Source organism: Microcaecilia unicolor, chromosome 3 (genome assembly GCF_901765095.1).
Source record: "Microcaecilia unicolor chromosome 3, aMicUni1.1, whole genome shotgun sequence".
Lineage (NCBI taxonomy): Eukaryota > Metazoa > Chordata > Amphibia > Gymnophiona > Siphonopidae > Microcaecilia > Microcaecilia unicolor.
The window spans coordinates 245117329-245143950 of record NC_044033.1 but is presented as its reverse complement, the minus strand read 5'-3'; the positions used below and the strand labels follow the sequence as shown (position 1 = coordinate 245143950).

Here is a 26622-nt window from a genome sequence, read left to right as displayed (position 1 = left end):
TTCCACCAAAACCCACTTCTCCTCTTCCTCCACTTTCTATCTCAGTCGATAACACCCTCATCCTCCCCGTCTCATCTGCCCGCAACCTCGGAGTCATCTTTGACTCCTCCCTCTCCTTCTCCGCGCATATCCAACAGATAGCCAAGACCTGTCGCTTCTTCCTTTTTAACATCAGCAAAATTCGTCCTTTCCTCTCTGAACACACCACCCGAACTCTCGTCCACGCTCTCATTACCTCTCGCCTTGACTACTGCAACTTACTCCTCACCGGCCTCCCACTTAACCATCTATCCCCTCTTCAATCTGTTCAGAAGTCTGCTGCACGTCTTATATTCCTCCAGAACCGATATACTCATATCACCCCTCTCCTCAGGTCACTTCACTGGCTTCCAATCAGATACCGCATTCAATTCAAGCGTCTCCTTCTTACCTACAAATGCACTCAGTCTGCTGCCCCTCACTACCTTTCTACCCTCATCTCCCCTTACGTTCCCGCCCGTAACCTCTGTTCACAGGACAAATCCCTCCTCTCAGTACCCTTCTCCACTACCGCCAACTCCAGGCTCCGCTCATTCTGCCTCGCCTCACCCTATGCTTGGAACAACCTTCCTGAGCCCATACGCCAAGCCCCCTCCCTGCCCATCTTCAAGTCTTTGCTTAAAACCCACCTCTTCAATGCTGCGCTCGGCACCTAACTCCTACCGTTCAGCAAATCCAGACGGCCCCAATTTGACTGCCTCTATCGGACTGATCGTTCACTTGTCTTTTAGATTGTAAGCTCTTTGAGCAGGGACTGTCCCTCTATGTTAAATTGTACAGCGCTGCGTAACCCTAGTAGCGCTTTAGAAATGTTAAGTAGTAGTAGTAGTAGTAGTAATAAAAGTCTCATTTACCTAATACGAATCCAAAAGAATCCACAGTAATTACTGAGTAGTCTGTGTTAGTAAAGCAGGCTGTAAAACCAGGTCAGAACAGTGAGATCCCCTGTTTCCTTAGGTTCATGTGCCATTGACCAGCTGTATCTGTCTACAAGCAGCAGCATTTTCTGTTCTATATTTATGTTCTTCTCCAAAGCAGTAAAATTAAGGATCATACTCTTGCTTGTTTTTTTATCCACCAGATGATGGATTTGGGAATAATAGTAAAAGAATGAAAATGTGTGGTGAGCAGAGGAGAGAAGAATGGATACACAAAGACCCCCCCTCCAGAGGCAGCCCAGATACTTCAACTGAGTGTAAGGGAGGTATAAGTGGCATAATTCCAACCAAGGTGAAAGAAATACCTCATAAAAGAGAGAGATCAAACACACAAGAAAGAAATTCCAGCTACTGCCCAAGTCATCTACAAACTGGAGGACTCAAAGAAGGTAACAGACATTTTAAAAATGCTCATACTCGGGAAAATTTCTCCACAGACTCACATTTTGTTGAGCACCATCTACCCAGGCTTAAGACTGAGGTTCACGACTGTCAACATACAATCCCCTATGAAAACCAATTTAAATGTTCTGAATATGATAAATGTTTCAGTGAGAAATGCAGCCTCCTTAAGGATAAAATGACTCACTTGGGAGACAAACTGTTTAAATGTTCTGAATGTGACAAATGTTTCAAGAGGAAAGAAAACCTACAACTGCTTCAAATGAATCACACAGGAGACAAGCCCTTTAAATGTTCTGAATGTGACAAATATTTCAAAACAAAAGCCAATCTCCATCGGCATAAAATGATTCATATGAGAGAAAAATCATTTAAATGTTCAGAATGTGAGAAATGTTTCAAAACAAAAGTCAATCTCCATTGGCATAAAATGATTCATATGGGAGAAAACCCATTTAAATGTTCAGAATGTGATAAATGTTTGCATCAGAAAAGTGACCTTCAAAAGTATAAAATGATTCACACAAAGCAGAAACCATTTAAATGCTCTGAATGTGATAAATGTTTCAGGAGGAAAGAAAACCAACAACTGCATCAAATGAATCACACAGGAGACAAGCAATTTAAATGTTCTAAATGTGAGAAATGTTTCAAAAGGAAAGCTGACCTGCACGTGCCTTAAATGAATCACACAGGAGACAAACCTTTTAAATGCGCTGAATGTGAGAAATGTTTCAATACAAAAGCCAATCTCCAACTGCATAAAATGATTCATATGGGAGAAAAACCATTTAAATGTTCAGAATGTGATAAATGTTTCTGTCAGAAAAGTAACTTGTAAAAGCATAAAATGATTCACACAGAGCACAAACCATTTCAATGCTCTGAATGTGATAAATGTTTCAGAAGAAAAGCCAACTTTCAACTACATAAAATTAATCATACTGGAGAAAAACCGTTTAAATGCTTTGAATGTGATCCCTTTCCGTTGGAAAAGTAACCGGAAAAGCATTAAAAATTTCACATGGGATGCAAACCATTTAAATGTTCTGAATGTGATAAAAGTTTCAGTCAGAAAACTCATCTGCAATACATACCATGAATCATACGGGAGAAAAACCATTTAAGTGCTCTGAATGTGAGAAATGTTTTACAACATTTTTCTTCCTACTGCATAAAATGATTCACACAGGAGAAAAATCATTTAAATGTTCAGAATGTAATAAATGTTTCCGTCGGCATAGTGATCTACAAAAGCATAAAATGATTCATACAAAGCGCACATCATTTAAATGCTTTGAGTATGAGAAATGTTTCAGAAGAAAAGCTAACCTTCAGCTACATAAAATGATTCACACAGGAGAAAAACCTTTCAAATGTTCAGAATATGATAAATGTTTTTGTCGGAAAAGTGACCTGAGAAAACATAAAATGATCCACATGGGTCACAAAACGTTTAAGTGTTCTGAATGTGATAGGAGTTTCAATTGGAAAGCCCATTTGCAACTGCATAAGATGAAACATGAAGGAGAGAAACCATTTAAATGTTCTGAATGTTTTCAACTGCATAAAATGGCACATACAGGAGAGAAGTATAAGTGAGAGTGGGATGTTTGACCACGGAAATACAAATCCTGGAGACAAGAGTCTTAAAAAGCTTGTTTATTGATGAAAAGACTCGACACAACTGTTGTGTTTCGGCCGTCAGACCTGCATCAGAAGTCTATAAAACATACATAAGCAAATAAAGAAAAATCAAGTAAAAAAAAATATAAAACAGATATGAGAAAAAAACACAGTAAGCAATAACATATGGTAAAAAACAAATAAAATGAAAAGATAAAATGTGGGAATAACATCATTTGCTAAACGTCAAAAAATGTGTTCACATATACAATGTGCCATAAAGAGCTAATATTGCAAGAGCAATGCGTACAATAGAATACATATAAATAATGAATAGAATAGGGACTAAACATACAGAACATATGTAATTCCCACAATTTACATACTTCCAAAAATCCATAAATCATTAGAAAATCCACCTGGCAGACCTATCATCTCAGGTAATGGATCTATACTCGAACCCCTGTCTATATTTGTTGATTTTTTTCTACATCCTTTTGTACCATTAATATCATCTCATGTAAAGGATACTACACACATGATTAATATTTTGCAAAATTACGACGGACAACTTACAGACACAATTATGGTTACAATGGATATCGAATCCCTATACACTAATATACCCCAACTTGAAGCCATCCATATCGTTGAGAAGATTCTTCAGGAGAGAAACACCCACAGACATATACCCAATCACTTGATACTGACCTGCGCCACCATCGCTCCTACCAAGAATTATTTTGCCTTTGAAGGCACTTTTTACGAACAAGTAAAGGGCACAGCGATGGGCGCGAGCATGGCCCCTGACTTGGCGAATCTATACGTCGGTAATTTTGAAAATTAATACCTTACCAGTCATCCTTTTTTCGACAACATTAAAATCTACCGTAGGTACATAGACGATATTTTCATTCTCTGGCAGGGAGATGTCGAAACACTGTTAACCTTCCACCATTGGCTTAACGGTAGGAATCCAAATTTGAAATTCACCATCGAATACAATACTGAAGAAATTCACTTTCTAGATCTTCTCATTACCAAGAATGACTATTTTTTCAAGACAAACATATATAGGAAACCGATAGATCGCAACACTTTTCTACACTACACCAGCTACCATAACTCCAATTTAAAGAGCAATCTTCCATTAAGTCAATTTCTACGTCTGCGCCGCTTATGCTCGGATTATGACGACTTTAAACAACAAACACAAGCTATGAGCAACAGATTTTCATCAAGAGGATATCCACAAAACACATCTCAAGTGGACTGAATAAAGTACTAGAAAAGGACCGTGAGGATTCATTACAGCCGACCAATTCAAAGAAAACACCAGACGTGGTATGCACCCTCAGATACTCTTTTCTATCCAAACATATTACACGTTCCATCCGCAGGCATTGGCACATTTTAGAAGGTTTGGAATGCTTCAGAAATAAAGAACTGGTTGTCGCGTATTCCCCCAATAAAAACCTGAAGGAGCATTTGGTTCCATCCACACTACCAGATGCAATAACACCACTTCCATTATTTCGACATCGAAAGTGTGGACACTGCAGCGTGTGTACACACAGCATGGTAACAACAATTTTCACACATCCAATCACCAACAAACCCTATAAACTCACACATACCTCAGACTGCAACACGACATCTGTAATATATATCATTCAGTGTCCATGCCAATTACTGTACATTGGCAAAACGATCAGGGCCATCAAAACAAGAATCATTGAACATCGCGGCTGTATAAAAAGGAAAGTAATATCGGCACCATTAGTTGAACACTGGGTCTCAGCGAATCATTCGATCTCTGACATTAAGTTTTTAGTTTTAAGAACATTCACGAAAAAATGGAGAGGTGGCGATTTAGATGCTCAACTACTACGCGAGGAACAGAAGCTCATTTATGAGTTCCAAACTTTGATCCCTAAAGGTTTAAACAATGAAATTGATTTCCGTCCTTTTATTTGAACACTTTTCACATTCATGTAAACACAAATTCACCCAGTTTTTATATAATTAATGTTTTGTTAACGTAGTCAATGTTTTTCAGCCATATCATAGTATACCCCTAAATAGTTCCCTTTTCTGCTAAAGTCTTTACCTATGCAAACCATATTGTCCCCTATACATATCTTTTAAACTAATCCATCCGACTTTTCCAATTAATCCATTAGATCTATCTTTTATTGCTCTATATAATTTCCTGGGATGCATCATCCCTTCATTATCTTTTTTTGTTTTTTGTTTTTTTTGGTTAAGTTCACAACCTCAGAGACATGTCCAAAATACGTCTTACATTTAAGAATTTATTTTGCATTTATTATTTTTTCTTTTAATTTTTTCCTTTTTTTTATTTTTTCTTTTTTATTGTTCATCATATACCTTCCACTTTTTCCCCTTTTTTTCGTTTCTTTATTTTTTCCAGTAATCTCTTCACTTTAGTTTCCCTCTCACCTCTATTATACTAATTTTTCAGTTATCACATACAGTGCATCAAGCTCTTGTTTGTTTGTTTTTTGTTTCATTTTGTATCATATTTTTTACCCCCTTAGTCCCCCCTTTTTTCTCCTTTCTTCTTTCTTTTTTCTTTTCTTTTTTCTGTCTTTCCACCTTTCCCCCCTCCCTTTTTTTCATCCTCTTCTTCCTTTTCCTGACACCATTCATTATACTATTCTTTTTTCTATTTTCATAGTTCATTTCATCATATCTTTTCTGATTGTCCATGTATCTTTAGAATTTTTTATTTTTAGAGTCACTGACAGGGTAATTTATTATTCTATTATTTTTTTACGTTTTTTATCATATTTTTTGTTATCTTTCACCCCTTCCCCTTTTTTTCCCACTTTTACAATCATCACTGTTTTCTTCATTCTTAATCATGGGACAGCTTTTTTCACTCATTCATATACTCCTAGTTTCTAAGAGCCGTCATCTACACATAGTTTCTCTTTCTTCTTTTCGGTACCATCATTTCTCCACACATCATGTCATTCAATCAGCGAATCAACCAGGAAGTACTTCACGTTTTTTCTTAATCTAGCGCGTCAACATTCTAGTACTATAATTTGTTCTTTGTTCTGTGCCCCCCCTTTTTTCCTATTTAATTTCTCATTTTACTGTTAAGGTTTCACTTTTTAACTTAATCATCCCTGGCGTCATTTCTGACATTTTTGGCGCCGCTTAAGCTTTTTAAAGGAACATCTAGGCAATAGAGTTCCTTTCATGCTTTTTACGACACTTGATTTGTCTAAGAGAAAGTTCATCACCAAAGGTGTTTTTAAAGGTAAATTATTGACTCGCTCATCTTTTCTTCATTAAGCTACCAGCAGGAGAGCCTTTACTTTCAAGCTCCACCGTGTTTATTTTTCCCTTCTTTCTGCTCCTCTGCCGTTTCCTGCAATTGTTTCTAAACTATTCGACCGCTTCTTTTGTTGCTAACAGACCCGTACAACCAGTGCAAATTTTCTAGCAAAAAAGGTGCCGGTACTCAAATGCAAGGCTGGGGGGCAGACTCAAGAAAAATGTTAAGAAGTATTTTTTCACAGAGAGAGTGGTAGATGCTTGGAATGCTCTCCCACGGGAGGTGGTGGAGAGGAAAACGGTAACGGAATTCAAACATAAAGGAATCCTGTTCCAAGGGAATGGATCCTCAGAAGCTTAGCCGAGATTGGGTGGCAGAGCCGGTGGTGGTGGGGGGCTGGTTGGGAGGCGGGGATAGTGCTGGGCAGACTTATATGGTCTGTGCCAGAGCCGGTGGTTGGGAGGCAGGGATAGTGCTGGGCAGACTTATACGGTCTGTTCCCTGAAAATGACAGATACAAATCAAGGTAAGGTATACACAAAAAGTAGCACATATGAGTTTATCTTGTTGGGCTGACTGGATGGACCGTGCAGGTCTTTTTCTGCCGTCATCTACTATGTTACTATCCTGCTTATAATCGAAAGAGAAAAACGCCCAAGAGCCGACCTAAATCGGGAGATGGGCGTTTTTCTCACAAAAACAAATAAAGCGGTATAATCGAAAGCCGAACTTTGGACGCTTTCAACTGCACTCCGTCGCGGATGCGGACAAAGTTGACGGGGGCGTGTCGGAGGCGTGGTGAAGGCGGAACTGGGGCGTGGTTATCACCCGAACAGAGATGGGCGCCTTTCGCCGATAATGGATACGTTTGTAGCTAGAATTTAGGGCACTTTTCCTGGACCCTGTTTTTTCACGAATAAGGCCCCAAAAAGTGCCCTAAATGACCAGATGACCCCCAGAGGGAGTCGGGGATGACCTCCCCTGACTCCCCCAGTGGTCACTAACCCCCTCCCACCACAAAAAAATGATGTTTCACAACTTTTTACTTTCACCCTCAAATGTCATACCCTCCTCCCAAGCAGCAGTATGCAGGTCCCTGGAGCAGTTGTTAGGGGGTGCAGTGGACGTCAGGCAGGTGGACCCAGGCCCATCCCCCCCCTACCTGTTACAATTGTGCTGCTTAATGCTTAGTCGTCCAACCCCCCCAAACTCACTGTACCCACATGTAGGTGCCCCCCTTCACCTCTTAGGGCTATAGTAATGGTGTAAACTTGTGGGCAGTAGGTTTTGAGGGGGATTTGGGGGGCTCAACACCCAAGGGAAGGGTGCTATGCACCTGGGAGCTCTTTTACCTTTTTTTTTGTTTTTGTAAAAGTGCCCCCTAGGGTGCCCGGTTGGTGTCCTGGCATGTGAGGGGGACCAGTGCACTATGAATCCTGGCCCCTCCCACGAACAAATGCCTTGGATTTATTCGTTTTTGAGCTGGGCGATTTCATTTTCCATTATCGCTGAAAAGCAAAAACGCCCAGCTCACACCTTGGCGAATAACACATGGGCGTCTATTTTTTTTGAAAATACGGTTCACTCCGCCCCTTCACGGACCCGTTCTCGGAGATAAACGCCCATGGAGATAGGCGTTTCTGGTCGATTATGCCCCTCTATGTTACCCTTCAAGGGTGGGGTGATCACTGAGGGACCCACCCCACAATAGCCAGGCCCCCTGCAACCAGTCACAGAACCTTTGACAAGGCAGAATTGGTGTGTAGAGCCTGAGCTCTTTCATTAAAACTTGGCGTCCATGGGTCAATTTTAGCAGACAATGGAAAAGGTGCCGGTACTCAGTACCCCCAAGTACCCCCACAAAAAAAGCCCTGCGTATAACAGATCATCACATCACGTGCTACCTACTGCACATATCAGCTGTTCTTCCGGCACGTCTGAGGTTAGTATAACACTAATCAGTTTTGCATATCTCTTAGTGCAATATCCTTATAGATCATTGCTTCAATCACTTTTCATTGTGTTTTATTTTTACTTTTACATGTATTTCTTCACTCCTGTGCATTTACAGACTCAATAAACGACACGTTATTGAGCAAGGTCAGTAATATTTTTCACTCTACGTATGGTTTTAGCTTCCAGCTAACATGGTGCCCACAACCAAGCATGCATGCTATCGATAACAGCATTAACACACATAGAAGCATGTCTCGTTTCAGCACTTATTCAATCCTGGTTCCCCTCTAGTACTTAGACATAACATCTCAATATCCTGTTTCTATAACAATGCATGCATGGTATTGATAACACCATACGCAATACATAGAAGCATATCCTGTTAATGCAATCCTAGTTCATTCTAGTATTCAGATGTCTCATGCATTTTTTATATTTTTTTATCTTTTTATTTTTTTATTATTATTTTTTTTTTCCTATTCCATTTTATGGCTTCTCTGTTCCATACTTCTTACGTTCATCTATTCCCCCCTCATGTTACTATTCTTCCTCTTCTCTTTTCTTCTTCCTCCTTTCTCTACATTTTTTTCATTCCCTTATATTTTCTTTTTTCCTTCCCCCCTTTTCTTTTTCTTCCTTTCCACTTTTTCCTTCCTCTTTTCTCCCCTCCCCTCCCCCCACTCCATCTTCCTCGTTCCTTCTCCCCTCCCCCTTTCTTCTCTCCTTCCCCTCTTCCCATTTTTGCTAGCATATTCTTTTTTACTTTTATTTTTATTATTATTTTCATTTTTTATTTTATTATCTTTCAGGTTCCTTTTTTCAATATTATTTTCAATGCATCTAACATTTTGCAAATCCCTCTTTTTAAAACTTTTTTCACGTTCTCACATCACCACGTTTGAATCATTTTTCCAATCAGTTATACAAGGTATGCATAGGTACAGGTACAATTATGTTTTTAAAAAATGTTAGTACACTGCATATCATAGGATATTCTTTTAATACACAATTTCATTCATATGTCCTGTATGCCTAGTTCCTATTTTATTCATTTATTTATTCCTTTTTTTTATTCGTGCGTTTATATGGATTTTATTGTACAGATGTTTCATGCAGTATTAGCATTCTATGAGAACATTGCACATGAGAATATATATTTATGTAAATATATTTATGTCTTAAAAAAATGTCAGCACACTATATATATTATAGGATATCCTTTTAATACACAACTTTCTACACATGTCCTGTATGCTTAGTCCCTATTTCATGTGTTTATATAGATTTTACTGTACAGATGTTTCATGCAACATTAGCATTCTATGGGAATACTGTACATGGGAATATGTAATTATGTAAAAATCTTTTCAGTTTTCATTATAAGCTTACTGCTCGTAACTATACACATTATTGCATATCCTTCCAATATACTATTTCATTCATATGTTCTATATGTTTAGTACCTATTCTATTCATTATTTCTATGTATTCTATTGTACGCATTGCTCTTGCAATATTAGCACTTTATGAGAACATTGTATATGTGAACACATTTTTTGACGTTTAGCAAATGATGTTATTCCCACATTTTATCTTTTCATTTTATTTGTTTTTTACCATATGTTATTGCTTACTGTGGTTTTTCTTATCATATATGTTTTATATATACTGTATTTTTTACTTAATTTTTCTTTATTTGCATATGTATGTTTTATAGACTCCTGATGCAGGCCTGACGGCCGAAACACAACAGTTGTGTCGAGTCTTTTCATCAATAAACAAGCCTTTTAAGACTCTTGTCTCCAGGATTTGTATTTCCGTGGTCAAACATCCCACTCTCACTTATACTTGTGTTTTCCCGTGGGGCGTTTGAGTTCTCTGCTTGGCTGCGGATTCTTCTGAACATACAGGAGAGAAGCCATTTAAGTGTTTTGAATGTGATAAAAGTTTCTGTCAGAAAGCTAGCCTGCAACTGCATAAAATGGTTCATACGGAAACAAGGATATAACAAAAGAGAGGGAACGAAGTACAAACTAAAGTCCAAACAAAAAAAACAGCACCACGGGCCTTTAAAAATGTAACACAGTTCTTTAATGAATGAGCCTTGACAAAAAGACCCGACACGGGCCGTGTTTCGGTGACTAGCACCTGCGTCAGGGGTCTACATAGAATACAAAACATAGAAATAATATATTTTTAAAATTTTTTTTAACATATAATGAATAAAACCAAAGATTAATATTTAGACTCATCAAGCATACATATATAAGCCTATATAAACACCTAAAGCATTTAATATTTTAACATTGCATTTAATATTTTAACATTCTCATATATTATTATATAGTAATTTGAAAATAAATGGATAATTAATCAAAACAAAAACGGTAACTCACCACAGTGATGACGTGGAAAACTTGGGGAATAACTCGAATATATTCCTCTACAATATATTATTCCTTACTTTTGGACAAAAATTTTTTTCATATATTAATATTATATGTTTAAAACGCTTATTTTAATTATTTATAATATATTTTATAAAAAGGTCATATTATATAATACTGGCTATAACTAAATTTCATATTCATAAAAGCTTAAACTAACAGGTCAAAAATAATTTTTTTTAAAACATTTTAAAATATACAATAAATTTCAAACATTACACTGATAATATCATAAACCTTCAAAAACATTCAAATCAGCACAGAAATGAATAAATATATACATCTTCAAATATAAAAAAGCCAAAACTATAATATCTAGTGGCATTACTTGATCTTAATTAAAAAAACAACAACATTTTGTCACTATATGTGTATGTGTATATATATATATATATATATATATATATATATATATATACACACACACACATACATATAAGTTACAATTGCACACACTAGAGGGAGGAATTTAAAAGAAATTATTGCCCCATCTTCACTGCCTCAAACTAACAATGATCAACGATTAGAACTGGATCATTTTGTTACTGGCCATCATCCATGCAAGAGTTGTTCGGTATGTCAGTTGTCAATGGATATTGTTTCCTTTGAACATCCGCAGACTGGCAAAATTTATAAACTGCTGAACCACACTAATTGCAATACCACACATGCCGTATATGTTATTATGTGCCCTTGCTCATTACTTTACGTGGGTAAAACAAAGAGAAAAATCAAGACGCGCATAAATGAGCATAGGAGTAATATCAATCGGGGTAATCTCACTGCCCCACTTGTGCAACATTATATGGAACAATCGCATTCCCCGTCTGATCTCCGGTTTTTTGTCTATCAAGTGGTTAAAAAGCCGTGGCGTGGTGGTGACCTTGATCTGCTTTTGTTACAACGAGAACAAAGAACTATTTTTGAATTTAATACAGTAACTCCTGCAGGACTTAATCTAGAGATAGACTTGTCTGTTTTTCAATGAATATTTAGACAATATGTTGTTTTCTTTCTTTTTAAACATTGGAAGGATGTTCTTTGCAGTTTATTTTAAGGAACATTTATATATGTGACTAATGGATGTATGATATGCTTGGTTTAAAGCATATATTTTTGATTGTTTGATGTCATGTATTTATGAACAAATGTTTCACACATGTACTCATTTGGTTTATGAACAAATGTTTCATATATGTACTTATTTAAGTTTAACACCTGATTGCATGGGTATATTCAACATAACATTATGATAAAACTACAGATTTGTAATGCCACTCACGTTTCATTCTAGTTTTTAATGTTTTTAAGGTTTCAAAAAATGTTTTTCATTAATTTTTTAATTCATTTTAATTCATTTTTTAAATAATCATTTCATATAGTAAATACATTAGAATATATTGGTACATTTAATGATAAAACCATATGTTTGTAGTATTATTTAAGTTTATATTTAGAATTTAATAATTAATTATAAATGCAATTTATAGACTCATAAGGTAGATAATAATGGCACAATATAAACATACAATTATAAGAATGAAGTGCTGTTTAAGCTCAATTTTAGCATTTATAAGCTTTTTTAATGATATAATAAAATAGTATATGAACAGTTAAATTTAAAATATAATTAATAGACTTAGTAAATAGATTAAAATTGGGGTATGGTAAGTTCATATTTGTTCAGAAAATCTTTTTAAATTTGGTCATTTAATATTTGATAAATATTCAATTTAAGAGTAGATAACAAATTGGCATATGAACAGTTAATTGAAGACACAATTTATAGAGTTGCTAAATAGATTAAAATTGCAATATAGTTAGTTAATTGTTTTGATAATTACTCAATATCCTGTCATTTTATATATATTTTAAACAAATGGATATTTTAACAATGTAGGCTTTAGGACCTAGTAAATGATTCCTGCATATCTGGCAGGCTTTTAGACCCAGTAACCACCTAAATTCATTTGATAGGATAAAGGTTAATGCTTTGTGAAGATCAGGTGTTTTCACTTAAGTTAATTAAAAAACTTTTCCACCCTGTGTGACGTGGTATTAAAAGCAGAGCCTTTTGAGAGCACAGCTTTTCATCCATTTGGATACAGAAAGTGAAAGTGCCTTGGTGCTTTGTATCTTTTACTATATGAGACGTGGGGGTAAGTTTTTGTTATGACAATAAATTGTAGGAAGTTTCTAAGTTAGGCACTATACTATTTGCTGCCTCATGATTTGACAACTTTTATCAATTGCACAATCCTCTTGGTAATGTCTGTGGCATTATGGTTTGTTATACTTATTGAAACCCTTCTGTTTGGCAATACAGTTTGAGGTATACAGATTTTTTTTCTTTTGACACTTGAGTTAAAATGAAAGTCAGTATTTTATTGCTTATGAAAATCATTTTTGCTATGTTCTAAAAGAAATATTGAAGACATTTTATTAAATGAATGCTGATGTGAGAAACATATATATGTGAATAAAAGCCCTGTTAACCCTTTGTCACTATTCAAGATGCCATTTGTATAATTAATTGTGATTGGCAGATAACAAAATAAATGCAAATTTTAAAGGTATTTTGTCACTAGCTAAAATACCATTAGCAGTTACAAATAAAATTTACATAATTAATTGTAATTGGCAGATAACGAAACAAATATACCCAGAGCTCCAAAAGATAATAGAAGCCCTGTTAATGCTATAATATATATATATATATACATACACACACATACATATATATATATGTGTGTATATATATATATATATATGTGTGTGTGTGTATATATACATATATATATATGTATGTGTGTGTGTATATATACATATATATATATACATATATATATAAAAAAGCCAAAACTATAATATCTAGTGGCATTACTTGATCTTAATTTAAAAAAAACAACATTTTGTCACTATATATATATATAGTGACAAAATGTTGTTTTTTTTAAATTAAGATCAAGTAATGCCACTAGATATTATAGTTTTGGCTTTTTTATATTTGAAGATGTATATATTTATTCATTTCTGTGCTGATTTGAATGTTTTTGAAGGTTTATGATATTATCAGTGTAATGTTTGAAATTTATTGTATATTTGAAAATGTTTTAAAAAAAATTATTTTTGACCTGTTAGTTTAAGCTTTTATGAATATGAAATTTAGTTATAGCCAGTATTATATAGTATGACCTTTTTATAAAATATATTATAAATAATTAAAATAAGCGTTTTAAACATATAATATTAATATATGAAAAAAAATTTTTGTCCAAAAGTAAGGAATAATATATTGTAGAGGAATATATTCGAGTTATTCCCCAAGTTTTCCACGTCATCACTGTGGTGAGTTACCATTTTTGTTTTGATTAATTATCCATTTATTTTCAAATTACTATATAATAATATATGAGAATGTTAAAATATTAAATGCAATGTTAAAATATTAAATGCTTTAGGTGTTTATATAGGCTTATATATGTATGCTTGATGAGTCTAAATATTAATCTTTGGTTTTATTCATTATTTGTTAAAAAAAAATTTTAAATATATTATTTCTATGTTTTGTATTCTATGTAGACCCCTGACGCAGGTGCTAGTCACCGAAACACAGCCCGTGTCGGGTCTTTTTGTCAAGGCTCATTCATTAAAGAACTGTGTTCCATTTTTAAAGGCCTGTGGTGCTGTTTTTTTTGTTCATACGGAAACAAATCATTTAAATGTTCTGAATGTGATAAATGTTTGAGGTTGAAACAAAGCTTGGAACTGCATAAAATGTTTCCCTGCCATCGTTTTTATTTTGTTTGGCACTTTTAATCAACGGAATACTCTTATTAATTCTTTGGCCTGTGAGTTTACCTTTAATTCTAAAAATGGCAGTGATCCAGAGGTTATAGCAAATAACCTAAAGCTATACAATTCTAGTGACTAATAATTAGCAGAACAACTCCATGTAGTCAAAAACTTTTCAGATGACACAAAGATGACTTTTGGTGTGGACAAATGTGCAGTTTCTTAGAGGCAAAGTTGAGAAAAACTGAAAATATCCCTTTGACTGTGAGATAGGGGAACTTGAAAAGGAAGGTGTAATAAAAATATTTAGGAGATGAGGAAGGAGCAGCAGCAAACAAGAATAAATCACTGAGAGAAAAGATGAGTAAATAATATTATAGCAGACTAAAATTGATGTTGAAGAGAGTATTACCATCACAGGATAAGACACAAGCCAGTAATCAGCTGGCAAATTCTGCACACTCATATAGTTTTTGAATTGTAAACTGGTCTCTTAAAGTCCTTGAACATCTGGATGTATGAACAAGAAAACTCCTTCATCCCCACAAGGTAATTTATAAGAATCAGTGGATGCCAAGACTGTACATTCCCTGAGTCAGAGAGGAATGGGTTTCAGAAATAGATTATAATGACTGAGCTATTCTTATAGGCCTTCAGACTTGGTTAACAGTATTTTCAGGTCCAAATGCAGAAAAGGTGTTGAAATACGAAAGTAAACATTCAGAATCCATCTCCATCATTAAACTTAGACAAGTATTCCAATGAGTAGAAGGAATGAGCAATAATTCACCGGTACCAAAAGAGAAGAAAGCAACGGAATCTACAAATGAAGAGAAAGAAACTCTTCAAGGAATTACATCAGCAGATGAGGAAAAGTAAAGTACTGTGAGAAATACAAAGTGTTACTCCAGGAGCCATTTGTCGATCAAAATCAGATACATGAATGGTTAAATAGAACAGAAACCTAAGGATCAGCAAGTGCTATTTGCAGTCCAGGACAAGAAGGTTTACAAGAAACATTTTTAAAACCTGGTACAACAGACATTTGTAGATTCTGACAAAAAGAGATGGAAACAGTCATTCATTTCATATCTAGCTGCAAAGTTTTGATGGAAGAATTTGTTTACATGGAAAAAGAAGCCAGCAGATCAATATAACATCAGAAAGATTTTATTGAAGATACCGTATGTAAACAAATTGCCCGACACAGACGTGTTTCGCCCACCAAGGGCTGCATCAGGTGCTAATTTGAAACCTTCTGTTACGACTGTGCTTTCCTTGCCCTCTGGTGGCCAGAATGGGTGGCTGCTATGGACCATCACCCGTTCCAGATTTTAGCTTAGTCCGGTCCGGATCTTCCAGGCTGCCAGGTTTGCTTGTGTTGTTTGAGCCTGCACAGCACCCGTAGCTGCCTGGTGATTGCAGCAGCTGAGTCTCAACTGCTTCTGGGCTTATTAGCCATCTTGGAACATTTCTGCTTGCCTTTGCATCATCTAAGGCCCTGGTATGTTGGGATGCTGGTGCACTTCTGCTGAGTCCAGTTCTAATTTGGTTTCCTGCCTTGATTCTTGTCTGTTCTTGCTAGTCTGTGGATAGTTAGATTAGATTGTTGTTTGTTTGCTTGTCTTGTCTCTGGGTTATAGTTTTGTGTGTAGTCCTTGTCTGTTTGTATCTTAGTGGCTGCTCTGCAGCTTTTAGTTTTGTGTCTTGTTAGTCAGTGTTTTGCTCCCTGTTTTAGTGGCTGTTTACAGCTTTCAGTCTGTCCTTTATTTACCCTTTCCTTGCCCTGCTGTCCCTGTATGTTCCTTTCCCCTCTGACCCTCAGTCCCTGTTCAGTCTAGTTGGGATCCTGTTCCTGCCCTGTCCTACAAGTCCTGCCGGCCACCTGAAGCCAAGGGCACAACCCTTGGTGAAAAGTGGCCAGGTGCAGGTGCCTAACTGTTCATTAAGCTCTGCCGGGTGGTTTTGCCTGACAAACCAGTTTCCAGCTTTGAAAACGTGACACCTTCTGAAAGGAGCAACTCTAAAAACGGAAAACTTGTGGTGTATAGTAGATTGGAAAAAACCAGCTCATACAGCAGATGCCTAAAATGATGTGACTCTTAACACAACGCAAGCAGATGCACTGCTGTCAAACACGGCCTGTGTCGGGCAATTTGTTTACATATGGTATCTTCAATAAAATCTTTCTGATGTTATATTGATCTGCTGGCTTCTTTTTCCATATTGGATTTTGCAGATCGTTTGCCTTGTTGTTTTTTGGGACCCAGAATTTGTTTACAGAAAGGCACAACGAGGTGGCAAGTCTCACCCATTGGAAACTTTGTAAATATGGCAACATTGCTGTACCAGGAAAGCACTTGGGTCATGGACCTAAAAGAATAATGGAGAGTAAAGAGATTATGAGCATATAGGACCGATAAAAATATAGATTTGAGGAAACTCTGCATAACGGTAAAACAGAAAAATACCAGAATTATGTTGATCATGGAAGTGTCAGTCCCAAGTGATTTCTCTGTGAATTGTGTAGAGAGAGAAAAGATCGTCAAGTATCAAGAAGTCCAGTCGGACACTAAGAAAATGTGTCGGAAAGAGATAGAAATATGCTCCGTTGTTTTGAATGGCACAGGCCTGATTAAAAGGAATTTTCAAACACACCTGAATAAGTTGCCTGTACACATGACATCTTATGCACTCCAGAAGGAAGCTCTTTTCAGCATAACGTGAGCTTTAATAGTAAATTTGAGTACTGCATATACATTGTGTTAGGAGTGAGCTTCATTACTGTTATGGTTATCAATAGAAATCAAACAAAATAAAACATGGAAAAGAAAATAAGATGATACCTTTTTTATTGGACATAACTCAATACATTTCTTGATTAGCTTTCGAAGGTTGCCCTTCTTCGTCAGATCGGAAATAAGCAAATGTGCTAGCTGACAGTGTATATAAGTGAAAACATTCAAGCATTACTATGACAGTCTGACAGGTTGGGAGGATGGGGGTGGTGTTGAATTCTTTCAACAAATCCCAATAAAGTTATATACAGAGAAACAAAATTGTAGAATTTTTTCTTTTTATTCAACTGCCAATGCCATGACAGAGCTATGTAAAGAACTTTTACATAGGAAGCAAGTATACAGGAACAATCTCATCCAGTACAGAGATAAAGTTGCTTACTAATACAGTTCTCCTCTAGCTTATATACACTTTTTTTCTTTTCTCCTCCTCTCCTTCTTTGCACACAATGCTTTATTCTTTATGTAATTCTTTAATGTTACAGAAGCCATCTGGCGTCTAGGTTCCTTTCACTCCTTTTTCCCTTATCTGTTAGTTACAACCACAAGTTTAGTTCTCTAGCCAATCTTTGTTCTCTGTAAATCTTTTTCTTACGAGTCATGCTCACACGTTCATTCTGCATGCCCTGTACTTTCTGTACAAGGTCAGTTATAATTGTAACTTACTTTTCCAGCAACCATTTTCTTTTCTTGCTCTCCATTTTGTATTGCCAATTATATACATACCCCTCTTGAACACTGTTGACAGTGTTCACAATATTATGCACTAATAGTTTCTCTAGCATGTTTGAGCTTGCTTAAGATATAGAATGTCACATTATTCTTTTTCACAAGGCCGTCGTCACTAGGAAACAGTTTCTGTCAAGTGCTGTTTTTTCATTGCAGATACTTTAGCATACAAATTGTGTATTTCCTTTGTCTCAATCAATTCCTGATTGATCTGGGTTATATTTACATTTTGTTTTTGTGAGATCATGGTTGTGGTTGTTACTTTTGTCAGTATATTTCCACACATTTTCATACAGCAAGGAATTAGACAAGCCAGTATTAATAAAACTATTATAAATACAATTGCAAATGTTACAAGACCTTTTAACCATGGGCCCAGTCCTCCAAACCATCCTTTTACTGATTCCCACCATGAGGTATCCAATATACTTTCATAATCTTGACTTGATAATTTTGCTAAGTCAACAATACGTTTCATTGCATTTCTTACAATTATTGATTGATTTCTAATAACTGAACAACACGATGTATCATTCACTATGCCGCATACTCCTCCAGATTGGGCCAACATAAAATCAACCACCATGCGTGTGTGCATTGCATATCTCGCTGTATCATCAATTTCCTCTTGAAGTGCTGCTATAGCTATGTCTAATTCATGTGTTACAACATGTAATAGTGATTGTAAGCGTCTGATTGACATACCCATTTCAGCTGCGATGGCAGATCCTGCAAATGGAATCCATCCAGTGGCTGACAAGGCATCTAAACGTTTCTTGGTCATAGGATAGGTACTGTTAATATAATCTAATGCTAATTGTAAAGCTTGATCATCTCCTGTTAAAGCACTAAAGGAGGTACTGGAAACATCCCTTTTACGTCGTCTCTGACTATTAGAACTATGTGATGTGCCATTTAATGGAATGATCAAATCAAATAAATTTAGTTGAACAAGAGTGCAGAACTTATAACATGATGGAAGATAAGTGTACAGGATATTATCACATAACAAATAATCCCCTAACCGTAAAGACTGTAGAGAAGTTAGGTTATGATATAAAGCATAGGTTTGAGAAAAAGGAAAAATAGGATTATTTGGTTCTTTAACTGAAGAACAAGCAGTAGGCACAGCAGTAATGGCTTGTATAGAAGAGACATTAAATTGACATAATGAAAAGAAGAAAGTCAAATTTGTGAGAGTAAGGTTAGTAGAGGTCACATAAGAGGTTGTCAGTGTCCGATTATAAGTTCTTTTGTTAGCACAGGCTATAGATGTTGCAGTCTGATTTATAACATAGGATCCCTGTAACACAGTCCAATTTCGGGATTGTATGTCATAAGTATAATTACATAAAACATTAGGCATCTTACCCTTAAGTGAACTAGAGTTTATCAGGCACCAATAGTTTAGTGCAGGAATAGTATGAGCAAACAAAGAAGGCAGGCGTTGAGCAGTAACATTGGTCCAATATTGCCTGTGCTCGTGATCCAAACCCAAGTAGCAGGTACCATTACTGAAACAGTTATGAAGACCTTGCAACTTAATCATAGAATAAGGGTGAATATGTGCTGGAATGGTAGTTACAGAAGTGACAAGTGGAGTGCAAATAATACAGTTAGTCAGATTAAGAGTCATTGAGGCATGTTGAATTCTCTCAACGTATGTATTGAGTCCATAAGTAAGTCCTACCAGCAAACAGATTACGAAAACCTTCATAATTCTTTTGCACTGATGATGTTACTAATGAATGCCTTCTGGGGGTACAATGGTGGTTTCTATTAGCTCAGGTGGTCCTGGATCATGAGCCTTGCGTAAATCAGATAGATGTATCCAGGTGGTATGGTCTGACAATTTTGCAGTGTGAGTTAGCTCTTTTATTTCAAATGGTCCCACGTAAATTGGGTCCTTCCAGGTCTTATGTGTGAAGTTCTTTCGAAGGACCTTTTGACCCACTTTTAAAGTCCACATGCCATTCTACTCCAGGTCCTGTTGGAATAGGAATGGATCCAGGAGAAATAACTGGTCCTCGATGTACTATATTTTTGGAACAAACTAAACAGTTTAGTACAATTCTCATGGCATAAGAAAGCATATTAGGATGCCAAAACGAGACCTCCATAGCTTTACTCATGTCAGAGGCTGGTAAATGTAATGTCACATGCCAATAAATCAGAACAGGGCCTCTATGTAGGCCTCAGGGCATAAATGATAATAATTCACTCAATATCTGGTCAAACCCTTAACAAAATGCCATTAGCTTAATTCTATACTCAAATTTCATGCTTCTTTTGATAGGTAATACAGAATAAAATGAATTGCTATTCTGGCCTATCCCCAAACAGTATAGTCCTGTTGAAACACTTCCACATATATCCACTTCCACAACCCTTCTATCTAACTTACAAGTGTACTTTCGTAGCACATAATCATGTACTCCTGCCATGTGGTTATTCACACTATTCACACAACTTGCACATTGGCAGTATATCTTTTACAAGCTTCAAACATCTCAGTAACCTTTCAATGAATGGGAACTTGCTTCCATCTTCTTCACAATGTGATTCCCTATGATTTAAAACTTACATTTAGATCTTTATCATGGTACACCTCACCTCTCTGGACAACCAGGTTTAAGCGTCCAGCTAAAATCATGAGACATATGATTTATGGAAAAAAGTTAGAACAAGGATGATGTCAGCAAAGTAGGCAGGTGCCTAGAAATGTTCTATAGCAGCACAAAGCATTCTCATTCAAGGTACATTAACAACTTCTTAATCTGAACATTCAGCTAAATTCCTTTACCCTGGAGGGGGCAATATCTCTGGAGTCCCAATTGCCCAAGGTAAAGTAACACAGATATATATGTATCACAAGCATGATGAATTAAACACATTAAGTAGTTTAGTAGACAAACGGCTCCTTGCATAAATCACATTATTAAAACAAAAGTCTGTAATTGTGAGTCTTGTCTGTCTGCCCTGGTTTAGACCGCAAGCTCCTTTGGGCAGGGACTGTCTCTTTTTTTCTTTTTTTCTTTCCCAAAGCAACTTGTGCATGTAATACACACAAAGATCAGCAGAGGGAGCAAGTCATCAATAAAAGAAAGAAGAGTGACATCATAAGCAAACAACTGAACACTGAAACAACGAAAATCCACATGAAACCTAAAACTTATCTCTCTGAAATCTCAATTACCTGGGGTACAGAACATACACGTGGGATATTTCACTAGACATTTATTGTACAAATCCTACTGAGGTAGGTACAGAGAATAGGCAAGAAATAGTCTGCAAATCTCATGAATAACTTAGGAATTTGCATCCCTCCCCTGCAGTGGAGGAAAACAAATTTAGTGCAATACAATTAAGCAGCTGTAATTTGCACTGCCTACGAGACTCATAAGGTTTGCATAAAAGGCAAATGAATCATGGCTACAGGCAGCTGATATGTCCCTGAAGAAAAGCACAAACTGGACCCTTTTTTTTTTCCCGAATGCAGGGTTTGTTTAATGTATCTGTGCAGAAGCGGGGAGGAAACAAGCTGCAACAAGCTGTCTCGGTAACTTTGACATAAGCTACAAATCTGAGTTTTAAAATCCAATGTTTTAGCTTTTGGGGTGTGGGATACCTTCTGTGGTTTTCTTTACATTCTTTAGGGACTATGGTCAGTAAATGAACACGATACCATAAATCTCACAGTAAATTACAACAGATGCACCGTGCTTTGAACCCAAGTGCAGCATGGAGCTATAAGAATACAAATATTAAATCTAATGTAATAAAAGAGAAACAAAGTGAGGCAACCCAGGCAGTTGCCTAGAAGGGCACTGGGATAGCACAAAATCCTGGTATACAAGGTATATAAAATTTGTAATAACTACACAATCCAAAACTCAGCTAAATAATTCCTATTTATTTATTTATTTATTTATTTATTTTAAACCTCAGAAAATGCCGTCATGCACCTTTCAGTAAATCACAAAGTTGAAAGTTAACATAGCGTGACAAAAACAGCTGGAGGAAAATCAAGGCTGCATTCCTGAAGGGAGGCTTTATATTTAACCTCCGTAATACTATACCCATAAGACTTAAAGAAAAACATGAATTGTCATACCCTTTTTAACAACCAGATTCAAGAAAGATAAACAACATTATCCCCAGCAACGAAATCCTGGTGCTGCATATACAAAGCTTGCACCGTCTGCTGTAGAAGAGACAGGAACCTCAATATCAATATTAATATTAGCCATTTTACATATAGTACAATAGTATTGCAAATAATAGCAAAGAACAAAAAGTGCAAGAAAAAATAAAATATAAAAAAGAAGGATTGCAAGCAGCGTAATGAAATATAATACAGAAGAGAGAATGACGTAAAAAAAAAAACTAATACTCACAAAAACCAAGCAGTCCCCGTCTACTAATCAGAAGATTGCAGAGCACCTCTCACGAGCTGATCAGTATCGTAAGACCGATGCACCGTTGATCAATCAACTAAAAACAGATAACTTGTCAGCAGTCCTGCTGCTGATGCCTCACACACAGCCTCACACACAGCCTCACACACATCCTCACACGGGGCACCAATTGTTGAATTCTTTCAACAAATCCCAATAAAGTTATATACAGAGAAACAAAATTGTAGAATTTTTTCTTTTTATTCAACTGCCAATGCCATGACAGAGCTATGTAAAGAACTTTTACATAGGAAGCAAGTATACAGGAACAATCTCATCCAGTACAGAGATAAAGTTGCTTACTAATACAGTTCTCCTCTAGCTTATATACACTTTTTTTCTTTTCTCCTCCTCTCCTTCTTTGCACACAATGCTTTATTCTTTATGTAATTCTTTAATGTTACAGAAGCCATCTGGCGTCTAGGTTCCTTTCACTCCTTTTTCCCTTATCTGTTAGTTACAACCACAAGTTTAGTTCTCTAGCCAATCTTTGTTCTCTGTAAATCTTTTTCTTACGAGTCATGCTCACACGTTCATTCTGCATGCCCTGTACTTTCTGTACAAGGTCAGTTATAATTGTAACTTACTTTTCCAGCAACCATTTTCTTTTCTTGCTCTCCATTTTGTATTGCCAATTATATACAGTGGGTCGGAGGTATGCATGGGGACATCAAAGCATATCATTGATATTCTAACAGGATGGGTGTGGATAGGTGAGGGGTGGGGTGATCAACAGAGACATACAGCTTTATGGTTTATAATGGGCTAGGAACCCCAGATCCTTGTTAAGTCCTTTCTGTTGGGTGTTAAAATATTCAATCATTCTGACTTCAAAGGTCTTACGTTCTTGTATGGTTTTAAAGTTACCTTTCAGTATTCTCACTGTGAAACCACTGGTATAGTGTCCTGGTTCTGTGAAGTGCTGTCCCACCGGGGTGGGGGCCCTACTGGCTGTATTGTTCATGTGATGTCTATGTAAATTGAATCTTGTCTTAAGCATCTGGCCTGTTTCTCCAATATAGCATCCTTCGTTACATTTTTTACACTGAATGATATATACCACATATATATCATTCAGTGTAAAAAATGTAACGAAGGATGCTATATTGGAGAAACAGGCCAGATGCTTAAGACAAGATTCAATTTACATAGACATCACATGAACAATACAGCCAGTAGGGCCCCCACCCCGGTGGGACAGCACTTCACAGAACCAGGACACTATACCAGTGGTTTCACAGTGAGAATACTGAAAGGTAACTTTAAAACCATACAAGAACGTAAGACCTTTGAAGTCAGAATGATTGAATATTTTAACACCCAACAGAAAGGACTTAACAAGGATCTGGGGTTCCTAGCCCATTATAAACCATAAAGCTGTATGTCTCTGTTGATCACCCCACCCCTCACCTATCCACACCCATCCTGTTAGAATATCAATGATATGCTTTGATGTCCCCATGCATACCTCCGACCCACCCCCATCCTCCCACCCTGTCAGACTGTCATAGTAATGCTTGAATGTTTTCACATATATACACTGTTAGCTAGCACATTTGCTTATTTCCGATCTGACGAAGAAGGGCAACCTTTGAAAGCTAATCAAGAAATGTATTAAGTTATGTCCAATAAAAAAGGTATCATCTTATTTTCTTTTCCATGTTTTATTTTGTTTGATTTCTATTGATAACCTTAAGAGTGGACTAACACGGCTACCACACTCCATTACTGTTATGAAATCTGTAAAACTAACCCCTTTGTAAACATCGGCTCCATAAGACCAACTCTCACTTTTCTCTGCTGGAAGATAGGATGGGATAGTTGATGAAATTACTCTAAATATTCAAGCTTCACCCCGTAGGGACCTATGAAAAATCCAATAGACCACGCATGAGCAATAGACAATTACAGCAGTAAAAATATTAAAAAACAATACAAAGTATTGGTATACTATTTACAATGTCAACACAATACGTAATAGAACATTATAGGTGATAGCGAAGGGTAAAGCAAAGATGTAACATATAGAAGAGTAAGAAAGTAGGAAGAGTTAGAAAGTAAGGTGATTGATTTAAAGAAAGTTGCACATGAGGTCAGAGAAATGGTTAAATGTTATCTCAGCTAGAGTAGGAGTGGATAAACATGTCCTGTTGCAGTATGTACAGCCCGAGACACTCCTTGTGTGTGTGATTGCATTTAAAGACAAACTAAAAGGGGAAAGGAGCTATTTTCCACTATCCACACTCTAGGTCTTGTGGATTTGGATGGACTGGAGCTTTTCAAGGGCCTTGATGACAACTTCAGAAGTTTTAGAACAAGCTCAGTGCTGGGCAGACTACTACAGTCTCTGCCCTGATCATGGCTGAATAGATTTGGATGGGATGGACTGGAACACTTCAGGGGCTTTGACGTTAACTTCTATGGTCTGTGCCCTGAAAATGGCAAGGACAAATCAAGATCAGGTATACATATGAAGTACCACATACCATATGCAATGAGTTTATCTTGTTGGGCAGACTGGATAGGCCGTACAGGTCTTTATCTGCTGTCATCTACTATGTTACACAGGATATTGGCAGCATATCCAGGAGCAATCGGTGTTCAGCAGTCCAAAAGTATCAGGTTAAGGACGATTATGACTGAGCTTTTGCCAAGAACAGGTCACTGCTAAATTTGGCCAGGATTGTTTCTGTGCAATTTAAATGGGAAAAAAATCAGATTGTGATGGCTTAGAATAGCTTGAAAAGAAATCAAGATAGTGGAATAAAAGGGAAAGGGAAATGGGACTTGATATACTGCTTTTCTGAGGTTTTTGCAACTACATTCAAAGCAGTTTACATATATTCAGGTACTTATTTTGTACCAGGGGCAATGGAGGGTTAAGTGACTTGCCCAGAGTCACAAGGAGCTGCAGTGGAAATTGAACTCAGTTCTCCAGTCTACTGCACTAACCACTAGGCTACTCCTCCACCAAGTACATTGGAGCAGCTTGATTGGTGTTGGAGTTCTTTTCTGGATAATGTTTGTTGTAAACAACTTGGAATTTTTTTTTATTATAGATCATAAATTGTTATTGTAATTGTAAGTTGAGGGAGATGGGCAAATAGCTGGCTGGGGGGGGGGGGGGGGGGTGTCCAGTGAGGGATTTTTGAAGAGCGATCACAGCATGTTTGAAGGCAAAGTGAACAGGTGCAGTGGAAAGGATGTAGTGGAGAGAGAGCTGAGAAGCCGGGTGGGAATTGGGTCAGAGGAACAGGTAGTAAGTTTGAAGGAGAGAAGATGGACAGTATAATAAATATATATATATATATTAGTAGTAGTTCAAGGTGAGTTACATTCAGATATATTAGATGTTTCCCTGGTGCCAGGTGGCTTACGTACTAATTTTGTACCTGAAACAATGGAGGGTTAAGGGACACTTTTACTAAAATATGGTAAGTTTTCACACTACGAGGCAGACATTTACCTCATGGGCATCATATTATATGCATTGACACCAACCCCCTCCCCCCAAGTATGACCCCCAAGTGATGACTCTGCTGAAACCTGGAACTGCTCCCACTTTGTGTCTCTAGACTAACAGAATCCTCAGGTGAGTATTGGGGGAGGGGGGGGTCAGGGGAGTAATGGAGAGTTGGGATATGGTCAAGGGGGTTGCCTTGGGAGAGGAGAAGTTTTACTTGGTGGAGCTTGATCTTATGGGGGATGTAAGTCAGCATAGTAGCCACAAAAAGACTGCCTCTCTACAACTTTTCAGAATTATCGGGGGTGCTAAGCCCAATGGAAATAACTCCTCCCTGGACACATGCAAGGAATTCTCTCAATACTAGGGGTGCTCAAGCACCCACAGGACCCACAAAGTCAGATCCTATGTATGTCAGGGAGTTCTGCTCTGGAGAGTATGTATTGGTGGTAATGAGTGGGGGCCGTCACTTTCTGGAAGGTGAGGGTACTGATCAGGTGGGAGGAAGGAAATGGATAGAAGGGATTTGATTGGAGGGTATGTTCAAAAGTAATCAGTTGAAGGAAGTAGGTTTAGGGGCTTGACTGGAGGAGGAGGGGTTTGTCATCGGTGGGTCATAAGAACATAAGAATAGCCATACTAGGTCTGGTCCATCTAGCCCA

At 36.9% G+C, this 26622-nt stretch overlaps 2 protein-coding genes across 2 annotated transcripts; both read left to right on the top strand.

Moving 5' to 3' along the window:
• Positions 1–1155: 1155 nt before the first annotated feature.
• LOC115464544 (gastrula zinc finger protein XlCGF7.1-like) lies at positions 1156–2061 on the top strand. Its single transcript, XM_030194909.1, has one exon. It carries the CDS (start codon positions 1156–1158, stop codon positions 2059–2061), a length of 906 nt encoding a protein of 301 aa, XP_030050769.1.
• Positions 2062–2477: 416 nt separating this feature from the next.
• On the top strand, positions 2478–2981 carry LOC115464542 (gastrula zinc finger protein XlCGF71.1-like). Its single transcript, XM_030194908.1, has one exon. It carries the CDS (start codon positions 2478–2480, stop codon positions 2979–2981), a length of 504 nt encoding a protein of 167 aa, XP_030050768.1.
• The last annotated feature ends 23641 nt before the right edge of the window (positions 2982–26622 follow it).